The sequence below is a fragment of the Lipotes vexillifer genome, unplaced genomic scaffold, assembly GCF_000442215.2.
Source record: "Lipotes vexillifer unplaced genomic scaffold, Lipotes_vexillifer_v1.1 scaffold903, whole genome shotgun sequence".
Classification (NCBI taxonomy): domain Eukaryota; kingdom Metazoa; phylum Chordata; class Mammalia; order Artiodactyla; family Lipotidae; genus Lipotes; species Lipotes vexillifer.
Window position 1 is genome coordinate 2,215,889 of NW_006791919.1, and position 14,242 is coordinate 2,230,130.

The window sequence follows — 14,242 nt, forward strand, 5'->3', positions numbered from 1 at the left end:
TCTTTCCCGTAAAAGAAGTAAATGTATATATTATATATTTAATTGGTATTTTAGTAGGTAATTCTCATAGGACTTAGACAAGAAAAGCATATGAGCTTGAAGTGTATGGAAGAGAGGTTTGATGGTGGGTTTGGCATTGACTATAGTAGGAGTATAGTAGATTGGACTATGGAACTCTGGATAATAGAAAATTGCAATAGAAATGAAACCATTTGATTGTTATTTATTATTAAGATATTTACGAGCACCTGCTTATTAAGACAGGCATTTGTATGCTGTAGCAATATCTTTGAGAGGTTATATTTCCATTGATATTAATAAATAAGGATATTACTGTCTCACTTACCTTCTTAGCCTCACCTTTTACCATTCTCCTTTAGTCTTTTAAAACTACTTATTTTTCAATTTTATTCTTTCTTGCCTGTGTGCCTTTGTAGGTACTCCTTTCTCTACTCAGAACTTTTCACTTTTCATAACTTTTCACATTTAGGAAATCCTTACCTGTTGTTCACATTTGGCTCAGAGTTCTGTCTTCTGGGAAGCCTTTTTTTTTTTTAAATTATTTTTTTTTGGGGGGGGTGCATCGTGTGCCATGCAGGATCTTAGTTCCCTGACCAGAGATCGAACCTGTGGCCCCTGCAGTGGAAGCATGGAGTCCTTACCACTGGACTGCCAGGGAAGTCCCTGGGAAGGCTTCTTTTAATTACATCTCTTATGCTCACATTCCCACAGCACCCCAACCTTAGAGTGGGCATGACACAAGGAGTATAGCTCAGTAGTCTGTCTTACTAGTCTGAACTCCAGGGCAGCTGTCTTATATTGCTGTCTTGTTATCTACAGCACTGAAAACAGTGCGTGGTACCTGGTAGATGCTCAGCAAATGTTCCATGGTGAAATGAATGTGGCAGAAGTATTTAACTAGATGGAATATATACAACTCTGTGTGTGTGTGCATGCACATGTGCATATATTTCTTTGTGTGTATATGTATAATGTACTTTGTGTTAAGATATATTACCAAAGGAAACATGTATCCAGCAAACATTCATTTAGGTGCTATAGAAAATAGTCGAAAGAAAATGCATTTTGTACCAATATATAACTTATAATTTAAGTATAGCACTTTGTAAGAAGTTCTGAATAAGAATTTTTGCCTTGAAGTTTTGACATTGGACTATGGATTTGGGGCTAACTATAGTATGTCCGTGGCATAGGTGACTTCAGAACCTTAACAAACCGTTCTAGACTTTCCCCCTGGTACTTACTATCACATTATTTAAAATTTTTCTATTTGACTGTATTGACTGGAAAACACTTTTTGTGATTTGTAATCCTTCTTTTTTCTTTTTTTATTGTAGTGATCTCAGAAGCTAGAAAGGCAAATCAGAAGATAGCTCAAGATTTCTTCAGAGAAGAATATATGCTGAACAATGCTATTGGTATGTGTGCTCTGCTGAGAGCTTTGAAAATGGAATCAAGACATAAGCTGCACAGTATGAATTGTTAAAATGTAATCAGCAGACGCTCTTGTTTAATCTTTTATATACTTTGTGCCAGGAATAAACTTGATTAAAGTAGTCTGACTGCTCATTCCAGAACAATTCATACTTGATTATTAAATAGGGTATACTTAACTACTATTTGCCATATAATCAATATGGAAACATGGATTCTGATCATATGGTTGGCTTTCTCGGAAAACAAAAAACTTGGGTGCCAGTTTTCTCTATAAAATGAAGTGTCATTTCTGAATTCTTGAGGAACTCTGGGATGAAATTTCTTTATAGTCATCATTCCAGATTTCATTGGAAGTGACACAGTAGTTACATTTATCAAGCATGTGTTTCAAATGTTAAATTACAGGGAATAATATAATAAATACTTGTGTACCCACCAGCCCAGAATGAATAGACCACTATATTTTATTTTTGCTTGATGTTTTGAAATTTATTTAAATTAAATAGAATACTATGAGTTTTAAAATTACTGTTCAGTCTACTTCATTGCTTGCTTCAGTGCCATTTCTTTCTCTCTCCAGAAGCAACCAGTATCCCTCCTCAGAAGCAACCATTGTCATTAGTTTTTAGCACATCCAGTTAGACTGTACTTTATATATATTTTTTACTACATATTTATGAACAAAAGTAGTATTACTTTGTTTTTGAAATTTGCATAAGTACTTTCTTACTGTGTATACCATTCCATAACTTTTTGATAACATGGAATGTAACTGTTCTTATATTATTCAATTACCCCATATTACTTAATCCATTCTATGTTAGTGGTTATTTTAGATTATTTCAGCTTTTTACTAATACAGATTGTTACACCCTTATATGTACACCCTTAGTGCCCATGTGCAAAAATTTCTAGAAATAATAGGAGTTGAATGGATGGATCATAGAGTTTGTGTATCTTCCGTGTGTTTCCAAATTCTTCTCTAAAGTATAAGACTTTACTTTCTACATGTCCTTTCTATCATTTTTTGTTTTTAAACTTTGCATGCCTTATATCTTATTGTGGTTTTAATTTGTACTTCATTGGATGCAGGTAAAGTAGAAGATGTTTATGTTAATCATTTATTTTTTCTTTTCAGTTTCATCCTTTGTTTATATTTCTTTTGGATTGTCTTTTTCTTACTGATTTTATAGGTCTTTATGTCTTCTGATTCTTCACTTTTGTAGGTCATATATATTATAAACACACTTCTCTCAGTCTGCTACTTTATCTTTTGGTATATACAAGTTTTTGTTTGAGATGAAATGTATTCATTCTTTTCCTTTATGATTTCTGCTATTTGCATTTAAAAAACGCTTAATAACATGGAGGTTTTTAAGATGTTCTTTTATATTTTCTTTTAATGGTTTGTTTCTTTATACTCTAAGTCTTTAAAGTGCTTGGAATTTTTTTGCATGTGACATCATCTAACTTTTACTTTTCAGCTAGAAAGCCAGAAGTTGTAATGCCTTTGACTGAATAGTCCTTGTTTTCCTCACTGGTTTTAATGGTACTTCTATCATATATCAAGTTCTTATATGTGACCAGGTCTGTTTCTGGGCAACTTTGTTCATTGGCCTATTTGTCTGTACATATGGTAAAACTACAGTGTCAGAATTATTATAGCTTTAAGATATGTCTCTCTCTGATAGGACAAGTTACCCTTGTTTTCTTTCAAGATTTTCTTGGCTACTCTTGATTTTTCAAATGAATTTAAAAAAAAAAATTCAAATGAATTTTAAAATTATTTTGATATTTAATAAGCTTATGCAGTCATCGCCATTAGTCAGTTTTAGAACATTTTCATCAGATTGACTTTCATGTCCTTTCATAATGTTTTATAATTTTCTCCATAAAGAACAAAAAAGATTTTTTAAGTGTTATTTTTAGACAGCTTATTTTTTTTGTTACTACATTTAATAGTAATTTTTCTTATTACATTTTCTAATTGACTATTTCTAGCATGTAGAAATGCTTTTGATTTTAGTATTTTGTTCTTACATCCAGCAACCCTGCTGAAATTTATTATCAGTTCAATGATGTTTCTGTAGGTTCTTTTGGCTTTTCTACATTGGTAATTCTACCATCTACACATAATTTTTTTCATTTCTTTCCAGTCTGTATACTTATGACTTTTCTTGTTATATTTTGTCTAGGACCTCTATTATAATGCTGAATGATTGTGGTGTTGTCTTATTTCTGATGTCCATGGGAAAGCTTTTAAAATTTCATTCTTTAGTATATAATCATTTTATAGACACTTTTTACCAAGTTACAGATGTTACTTCTATTCCAAATTTGTTAGGGGTATTTTCTTTTGTTTGTTCAGTTGTAGTGGTCCAGTGCTTGAGCATCCACTTTTCTGACTTTTTCTCTTCCTCTCATGAGCATGAGCTTACTGAGTTTTAGGATCAGCAGATAGAGTTTTTCTAGCTATGTTTTACAAATCGTATAGCTCTTCCTACCATGAGGCTTTATGCAGGTATTAACTCATAGTATGTTATGTGTGGCCCATGTTATTCCTGACTCAGAACAGATACACACACACACACTCACTCATAATCTTTGGCTGTAGCTGCCACACAGCTGTTAGCTCTGAGTTTATTTGTTTCTGGCACCTGAGGATTTCCCTTGTTTGGCTTTGAACTTGGATATACATTGAAAACAAAACTTTTTTCTAGAATTTTTATGTCTTTGAGGTAGGAGTGGGGAGACGAGGCTGTTTCCCAATTTAACTCAGTGAGCCACATTGAATGGAGAGCTCTCATTTCTTTGAGTCTATAATTCTACAGATCAGGTTTTACTTAGGATGCTTTATTCATTCTAAAAATTCATACCAGCGCTGTCCAATAGTACTTTCTGTAATGATAAAAGTATTCTGTTTCTGTGCTGTGCAATATGATCACTACTAGCCACACATGGCTAATGATCACTTGAAATGGGGCTACTGTGATCAGTAAACTGAATTTTACCTTTGTTTAATTGTAGTTAATTATAATCTAAATAACTACATTTGACTATTGGCTACTATATTAGACAGTGCAGTTCTATACTAAATAAAAGGAGAGGGGCGAAAACCTCTAAGCAGTTTGAGAAGAGTTTGGTAAAATGTTAATATACAGAGAGAAAGCCTTCCAGATATAACCTCTATACATTGTAATGACATATTTTAGTCGTTAAGGAATTTGACAGATTCTGGCCTTGTGTTCCTGCATCAATTAGCTTCTGATATTTCATATCTAAAATATATGTATCTGTAGCTGAAATGGTATTTCTGTATGCATGTCCACTCCAATCAATAGAGATATTTGTTTCCATTGTTTCTAGAGAATTATAGTTAAAAATTGAGGGCTGTGGAAGTCCTTGTGAATGTTAAATTAGAATTGTACTTCAGTGGCTCATTTGGCAGATTGGGAATATTTATAGAATTGCTAGATGGATCAAAACTGCAGTTTTATATTGGTCTTTGGTAAGGAAGTTATATTGGCAACAAGCTGTAATAGAAGTACAGTGATTTATATTATGTTGTGCGCAACTTCCTCTTCAGAGGGAAAGGAACAGAGTAAAAATTTACAGGATTTTTGAGCTGGAAGGAACTTCCGAGGCAAGTCTCATCATTTAATAGATAGGGAAACTTATCTATATATTATATACATGATATACACATGTATGATAGGCATACATACGTATAACTTACATGCGTATATGTGTATACACATATATATATATCGAATTGCCAGTATATATGTATCTAATGCCAGTATATATATTAAATATAGTTGAATTGCCAGTTAATGACAAAGCTGAGACTAAAATTTGGGTCTTTTAACTCCCAGTCCTTGCTTTTTCCTGTATGCTGCACTTCTCTTTGTATCCAGATACTTCTTTAGATGTATAGAAGACAAATTATGTTCTTTAAAATACAACTGTGTTACATAAACATCAGTGGCTTATAAGGCAAATATTGTTTTTCTCAATAGTTGAGTTATATAGGCTTTCATTTGTTTCAAATTGAGGTGTTGAGTTTTTCATAATAATAGATGATCAGGATTGTGTATGGACTGATGTTTTAAAAAGAACATATTTTATAAGCCATATGTTTAGTCTACTTTGATATTTCTTGCAAAAATTTCTTAGGGAAAATACTCAGAGTTCATGTAATGTGATTTTTGGAAAAATAAAATGTATTTTAAGCATTGTAACTAATTACAGCTCTGTTTCTTTTAGATTCCTGCCAGAAACCATATATTGCACTTATTCATGGAATTACAATGGGTGGGGTAAGTAGACTGTTTACTCTTATCATTGTTATGTGAGCTATATTAAAAATAAGTTAATTATTAAACAGAAGTGAGACAATGAATGTAATACAATAGAAGTTGAAACAAATCATGTTTGGAGCTTTGCAGGTTTGGGATATAATATTTGCTTAACCCCCAAAAATACGTTCTTAATTATGTTCTATGCTATTTCAGCTTCTTGAATTAGTAAGCTTTCTTAACTAACAAAATTGATTCTTTTTTTTCTTATGTAGAGCCCTTTTTCTACTTAAAACAGATTGTAAGTAAACAGATTGCTTTTAACAGCTTCAGAAAAGAAACTGGAATGTTGAGGGTTTTTTAGACTCTGAATAGTGGAGATGTGGTTCCTAAGTTATATCTACTGCACAAAATCTCAGCTTAGTGAAAGTGTTTGGATACTTTTTGAAGTTCTCTGAAAGTGCATTTCTGTCAGTTGACAAGTCTTTGTAATAGCACAGATGCAAAATAAATAAATCTTAGATTTCACTGGCTTTGAATAATTTGATAGGGAGTTGGAGAGAACATGAAATAATTACAGAAAAAGTGTTCCAATGTGTGGCACTGGCTACAACAAAGACAACCTTTAAAGAAGTGAGAGGTCAGAATAGGTCTTCATGGCAGGAAGAGGTAGGATTGAAGAAGGTAGTAGGAAGCTGAAGGGTGGAATTTCAAAGATTGAACTTGTTAAGTATTTCAAACATTTAGTCATTGGGAGATGTCCCCCTCTTTCTAGGAAAACCACACACTAGATGAAGTCTCTTGGGCACTTGGAATTGCTTAGATCTTTCTTTTTGAGTTTGTTTTATTGAAGTATAGTTGATTTACAATATTGTGTTAATTTCTGCTGTACAGCGAAGTGATTCAGTTATACATATATATATTCTTTTTCATATTCTTTTCCCTTACGGTTTGTGACATGATATTGAATACAGTTCCCTGTGCTATACAGTAGGACCTTGTTGTTTATCCATTCTGCACATAATAGTTTGCATCTGTTAATCCCACACATCCTATCCCTCAGAACTGCTTAGATCCTGCACATCATTTTGGGAAAGGGCTTCCATTAGCACCTGTGGCTAGGAGCAGGCTCAAGGGCAGTCTGTACCTCTCAGCTTGTGGCAGGTACTGAGTGTGAGTTGATTGTGCTTTCTTTGTCATTGAAGTGCTAAGATGGGAAAAATAAGAGCTCCCTGAAAAAATTCTGCGGAGCAAAAGGAAGGAACATAATCTGAAGCTTTGAAGAAGGAGCCCCCGTGAATGTGAAAGGAACCAGAAAAAATGAAAACAAACAGAAAAACATTGGGCATACTTAACATGTAAAATGATGTGGCTCCAATGAAATAGGAAAGACAGCCCATAAGCAGACAACAAGCTTAGGTGAAAGGGCAGCAGATTACAAGGGGGAACAGGCAACATAGGAAGGATGACTGGAAACTAAAATGCAATAGCAGAACCTGACATTCCACTTTGAAGGTCATAGATAAGAAGGAGTTAAATTTCATATTACAGTTAATGAACTTGTGTCTTTGGAGGACAAACTTGAGAAGCTCTCACCAAGAAAGGACAAGGATAAAAATGATGAGAACAAACATTAGTCAAACTCTAAGGGTGGAGCCCAGTAGTATGTGTTTTAATAAATCCTCCAAGTGATTGAGTCATGTTAAGTGGGAACTAGTGCCCAAGACATTGATTGTATGTAATGAATTAACTGCATTCATATTTCTGCCCTGTAATTCTAGAATGGTACCAGTTATATACCGTGCTTGGAAAAACTGAGAAAATAGTTAAGTCTTTTGCAGTGATCTCTGGTTCAGATGACGAGCCCCTCAATGAGAAAGGTTCTTTTATATTACATATTGTCAGCCCTGCCTCTAAAAAAAAAAAACAACAAACCTATGTGTCTTTTCTTCTATCAGGTCTGCCACCTACAACTCCCCGTATGTACTGTACATCTAATTCATCTTTAAAGACCGAAAGTTCTACCCTGTATATATATATATATATATTTTTTTTTTTTTTTTTTTGCGGTACTCGGGCCTCTCACTGTTGTGGCCTCTCCCGTTGCGGAGCACAGGCTCCGGACGCGCAGGCTCAGCGGCCGTGGCTCAAGGCCCCAGCCGCCCCGCGGCATGTGGGATCCTCCCGGACCGGGGCACGAACCCGTGTCCCCTGCATCGGCAGGTGGACTCTCAACCACTGCGCCACCAGGGAAGCCCTTACCCTATCTTAAATACCACTATGATTAGATGTGATTTTTTTCCTTCATTGACTCAGTGCATTCAATCTTTACTCCAAATTTGGCATTTATTCTTTATTGTCAGTTATTATGAAATATGCCCAAGTATATTAGATGGTCTATAAAGGTGAGGACTACTTTTTTTTTAGCATGCTCATAACAACTAGGGAATGCACAGTATATATTTAATAAATTGTTTATTTAAAAAATTCTGCTTTAAAAAACATCTTTGTAGCCTTTGAAGGAGTAAAATTTACAGACTGGAAGTGAATCAGTTCTTTTTTCTTGTAATAGGATTTTATATGTATCTTGGTTTTGAAGACTAACTTTTCATGTCTCATTTACAAAAGTTGCTTAATATAAGACTCAGTGAACTCTAGCTTTTGAAAATGTAATCCTCTAGATCTTTGGCTCTCAACCTTGGCTGCATTTTCAAATCACTTGAGAGTCTTTCAGAAATCCTGGTGCCCAGGCTTTACTTACCTCCCGAACCATTAATCACATATTAGAGCAGGACTCGGGTATTTTTAAAGCTCCCTTGTAATCCCAATGTGAAACTAAGGTTAGGAACTGCTGAACTACTAGCGATTCCCAATGAGTGTATAGTTCAGTGTTAGCTGTGGACCTTTTTCAAAAAGGCAGTGGTTCTCACAGGTTAGCTCATATCAAAATCCAAGGGCTGGAAGGCAGTGGTTCTCACAGGTTAGTTTGTATCAGAATCCAAGAGCTTGTTAAAAGGCAGACTCCGGACTTCCCTGGTGGTGCAGTGGTTAAGAATCCGCTTGCTGATGCTGGGGACACGGGTTCGATCCCTGGTCCGGGAAGATCCCACATGCCGCAGAGCAGCTAAGCACGTGCACCACAACTATGGAGCCTGCGCTCTAGAGCCCACGTGCTGCAACTACTGAAGGCTGTGCGGCTAGAGCCCATGCTCCACAACAAGAGAAGACACTTCAATGAGAACCCCGCACACCACAATGAAGAGTAGCTCTCGTTCACCGCAACTAGAGAAAGCCCACACGCAGCAACAAAGACCGAACACAGCCAAAAATAAAATATAATAAAAAAATAAATAAATAAAGATGGACTTAAAAAAAAAAAAGGCTGACTCCTCTCATCCCCCCAGTTCCAGTTTAGTCAGTTTGAAGTGTGGCCTAAGAGTTTGCATTTCTAAAAGTTCCCAGATGATGTTGATGATGCTCGTGATAGTGGGGGTGCCTCACTTTAGGAACCATTGCCATAAAGTGTTGAGAACATGCAGTTTGTTAATTCAAAAGGCCTTTATTTTCAGAATTTTTAGTAGAATTTTAGTATTATAGGTAATTGTTTTATGGGTATCGTTTTAAATCCTGATATAAAAGTATGAGACTAAGATAGGGCAAATATAGCTTACGAAAAGGTAGCCAAATAAGTTTTGTCTTTGTCTTTATCTTGATTCTGATCAATGAATTGTTTCTTATAAGAAAGAATTATAAGAAAACTTGAACAATCCAAAAGATGGCGCCATAGAGCTTGATTTTTATTTAATTTTATTTTTTCTTTTTTACTATAGAAAAAAATATTTTTCCAGCAATGAAAATGACAGTTTTACTGTCTCTTGTTGTTTACCGTGAAGAGTAACACAGCACTTTGTAGAGGGGATAACTAAATTCTGTTATGTTTCAGATTTCAGAAATTCAAATGTTTACTTGATATTTTGGTATACAGTAAAATAAAAATGTTTCTGAGTGGTTCTCCACTTGGTTAATTGAAAGTATGTAAGATTATGTCATTACAGTGTTTTTGAAAGAGAAGAAAAATTTTTTGAATAGCAATTTGAAAGAATAATTCATTGTTTCCTAAAAAGGAAGAATTTTAATTTCCTTTACCCTTTATTTTAAAAATCTAGTCATATTTTCTCAAGTTAATATATAATGGAAAGGCAGATTTGCTTTAAAAGTTAAAATTAATTTTAAGTAGATATAGAACAGAAAAAATTCTTACATTTATTCTGTATGTGTAGTACTGCCTACATTTCCCTCCCAACTGAATTGGATTTAAAAAACTTTTACGTTTCTTTCCTTTTCCTTCTTCCCTTTCTTTGTCCCTTCCTCTCTCCCTTCCTCCCTTTTCTCTTCCCACCAATGCATTTTACAGTAGAAACAAAATTAGCTCCCCAAAGCCAACTCAAAATACGTTTACAGTGTGGTATTGTTTTTGTGTTTCTCAAAGTGTCCTAAAGATGCTGCAAGCAAAAGGGTTTTGTGATCAATATAATGGAAAATTAAAAGTTTTAAGGCATACTTTAGAAGGGGTATACTCTAATGAATAGAGAAGGAGTGGGAACTGGATTGGAAACAGTGAGCATATACAATCTCCAAAAGACTTTTTGGGATACAAACCAGCCACGTGGAAAACTGACTAGTGCTCAGTTAAATGGGAGCTACTGAATCAGATTGAGTTTAGCCACAATTAATGTCACTGAGACATGTTCTTATGAGAAGAATTACTACAAAATGATGTAGTATTTGCATATAACCTATGCATATCCTCCTATATACTTTAAATCATCTCTAGATTACTTATACAGTGTAAATGCTGTGAAAGTACAATGTAAATAGTTGCTGTTGCACAGCAAAATTCAAATCTTGCTTTTCAGAACTTTCTGGAGTTTTTTTCTCAATATTTTGAATTCACAGTTGGTTAAATCTGCGGGTATGGAGGGCTGAGTGTATTTTGGATATTAACCCCTGATCAGTTATATGGTTTGCAGATATTTTCTCCCATGTCATAGGTTGCCTTTTCATTTGTTGATGATTTCCTTTGCTGTGTAGAAGCTTCTATTTGATGCAGTTCACGTTTATTTTTGCTTTTTTGCCTTTGCATTTGGTGTCAATCCCCCAAATCATTGCCAAGACCAGTATGAAGGAGCTTATTCCTTATGTTTTCTTCTAGGAGTTTAATGATTTCAGGTCTTACATTCAAGTCTAATCCATTTTGAGCTGATTTTTGTGTATAGAGTGAGGTCTAGTTTCATTTTTTTCCATTTAGATATCTGGTTTTCCCAACACCATTTATTGAAGAGATAGTCCTTTCCCCATTGTATATTCTTGATTCCTTTGTTGAAAATTAATTGACCATATTGTGTAGCTTTATTTTGGGGCACGTTCTCTCTCTCTCTCTATTTTCTTTTTTCTTTTTTTTGGTTCCACTGGTCTATGTGTCTGTTTTTATGCCAATACCATAGTGTTTTGATGACTGTAGCTTTATAATATGATTTGAAGTTAGGAAGTGTGATGCTTCCAGCTTTGTTTTTCTTTCTCAAGGTTTCTTTGGCTATTTGAGGTCTTGATTATTCTGTATCTGTGAAAAATGCCATTGGAATTTTGACAGAGATTACATTGAGTTTGTAGATTGCTTTGGGTAGTATGGACATTTAAACAATATTCATCCGCTCAGTGAGCACAGAATATCTTTCCATAATATGTGTCTTCTTCAGTTTCTTTCATCAGTGTCTTAGAGTTGTGAGTGTATAGCTCTTTCACCTCCTTGGTTTAAATTTATTCTTAGGTATTTTATTCTTTTTGATCCAATTGTAAATGGGATTGTTTTCTTAATTTCTCTCTCTGAAAGTTATTTGTGTACAGAAACACAACTGATTTTTGTGTATTAATTTTGTATCCTGCAACTTTACTGAATTTGTTTACTAGTTTTTAACATTTTTTTTGTGGCATCTTTAGAGTTTCCTATATATAATATCATGTCATCTTCAGATAGTTTTACTTCCTTTCTAATTTTGATCCTTTTATTTATTCTTCTTGCCGAATTGCTCTGGCTAGGACTTTCTGTGGTGAATAAAAGTGGTGAGAGTGGGCATCCTTGTCTTATTTCTGATCATAGAGGAAAAGTATTCAGCTTTTCACTGCTGAGTATGATGTTAGCTGTGGGCTTGTCATATATGGACTTTATTATGTTGAGGTACATTCCATCTATACCTAATTTGTTGAGGGTTTTTATCATAAAAGAATGTTGAATTTCATCAAATGCTTTTTCTGCATCTATTGAGATGATCATATGATTTTTATCCTTCATTTTGTTAATGTGGTGCATCGCGTTGATTTCACATATGTTGAACCATTCTTGCATCTCAGGAGTAAATCCTACTTGATCATGGTATATGATCCTTTTAATGTATTGTTGAATTTAGTTTCCTGGTATGTTGTTAAGGATTTTTCCATCTGTGTTCATCAGGAATATTGTCCTGTAATTTTCTTTCCTTACAGCGTTTTTGTCTAATAAGAATGGTAGACATTCTTATTGCTAAGGCTGCTTGTGTAGATCAAGGTTACTTGAATTCAGATACATGAATATGAGAAAGGTATGCATTGAACTCTGATTCTTATTTGTCCTTTGTCGGTTTAAGGTGGAAGCAGCCAGTTGTTAACTGTGATGAAACTAGACCTGAAGCAAATGTGCAAAGATAAAGGATGATCAGTCAGGGACTTCCCTGGCAGTCTAGTGATTAAGAATTCGCCTTCCAATGCAGGGGGTGCGGGTTTGATCCCTGGTCGGGGAGCTAAGATCCCACGTGCCACCCGGTCAAAAAACCAAAACATAAAACAGAAGCAATATTGCAACAGATTCAATGAAGACGTTAAAAATGATCCACATCAAAAAAATCTTAAAAAAGAAAAAAAAGAAAAAAAAAGGATGATCAGAGACTAAAGGAAGGTACTGCAGTGCAGTTGCCCTGGGAACTAAAAATAAAAGGACTATACTGACAGGCAAAGTTGTGTTGTGGAGAAAGCAATAAAATATATTAAGAGAGGAAGAATAATCAGATAAAAAAGGATATGGGGAATTCCCTGGCGGTACAGTGGTTAGGACTTGGCGCTTTCACTGCCAGGGTCCAGGTTAGATCCCTGGTCAGGGAACTAAGATCCCGTGGCGTGGCCAAAAAATAAGATATGAAAAAGAGCCTCCTCTAAGACTGAAGATTAATAACACGGCAGGATCTGTGAAAGGAAGAATAGAGAAGAAATTTCCCTTGGATTTCTAAGTGTTCAGAATATGTACTTATGTGCATTCTTTTCAGTTGTGTTCACTGTTGGCATTTCTCCAAGCCTGGATGGAGATCTTTTTCTTGATAGAGAAGGGAACATGCCTCCCTTTCCCCCATGGGATTCTCTCTACTTAGATTTCCTTCTGCTTTATTAGGGGAGAGTAAGGGTTGCTTTTAGTTGCAGAATTTCTCATAATAGATTTTTAGGGTTATTTAGTTTCTCAGTGAGCCTTTTTCATAGGTAAGCATTGGGTTCTATTTTTCAATACACAATGGATTACCCTCTAACAAATGTTCCTATGCTGTTTAACTCCATCTCATCCCTTGTCTGTCTTATTATATAGAGCCCTTTATTCTCTCCTTGCCTCTACTCTTTTCACCCTGGCTTTTAGCCCAAACATATCTAAGTAGAGAATCGGAAAGTGCTTCCATTTACTAACCAGGAACTTGGCTTTACTGCCTGCCCCTGCCCCATCTCCATCCCCATTTTAAGGTATTGATTTCTGGGAAGTAGAACTTTTACTTTCCTGGAGTGTGGGTATTCTTGGCAACTTTCACAGACTTGCAGATTCTCAGATCTACAGGGAGTTCTTTTCCATTTCCTTGGCCATTTCCTGTGGGCATATTGGTCAGGTTTTTGGTTCATTTCCTTTTTAAATGTGAAAGCACCCTAGGTTCTTGGTCAAGTGGCAGGCACCTTTCCTCTGTGCCATTCTCATCCTGCCTCCATTTTATCCCCACTATGTTGGGTTGGATGATTTGTGGTCTAGAGGACTCTGTGTCTTATTGAGGAGGCATCAGATTATTTCACAGTGAAGAAAGGGGCAGAGGAGCTCCTTTTGCCCATAAAATGAGCTCATTCTCCTAAGGATATACGGAGGTAGGAGATTTGAGACTAACTAGAGGTTCATTATGATTTTAGCAATAATATGAGGTTGTTCTCAGCTATTTCACCCAACCAGCAAAAATTACTGGATGTCTGCTATGTACTAGATACTGGTTAGGCTCTAGGGATAGAATAGTGAGCAAGATAGATATATTTTCTTTCCTTATGGACCTTACTGTCTTGTGAGGCAGGTACAGAGTTGTCTGGGAATACATACGAGTACTGACCTCAACTGTGTGTGTATGTCTGAGTACTTTAGTGATGGAGATGGTGTAGGGAAA

General features: G+C 35.3%; 1 protein-coding gene across 2 annotated transcripts in view; it reads left to right on the forward strand.

The window, feature by feature from the left end:
• The window catches only part of HIBCH (3-hydroxyisobutyryl-CoA hydrolase), a 91,073-nt gene that overhangs the window by 24,640 nt on the left and 52,191 nt on the right, over nt 1-14,242 (forward strand). For both annotated transcript variants that reach the window (XM_007464970.1, XM_007464971.1), the window contains exons 5-6: nt 1,359-1,439; nt 5,725-5,777. In XM_007464970.1, coding sequence (XP_007465032.1) covers nt 1,359-1,439; nt 5,725-5,777 — 134 coding nt within the window. The remainder of the gene's footprint in view (nt 1-1,358; nt 1,440-5,724; nt 5,778-14,242) is intronic.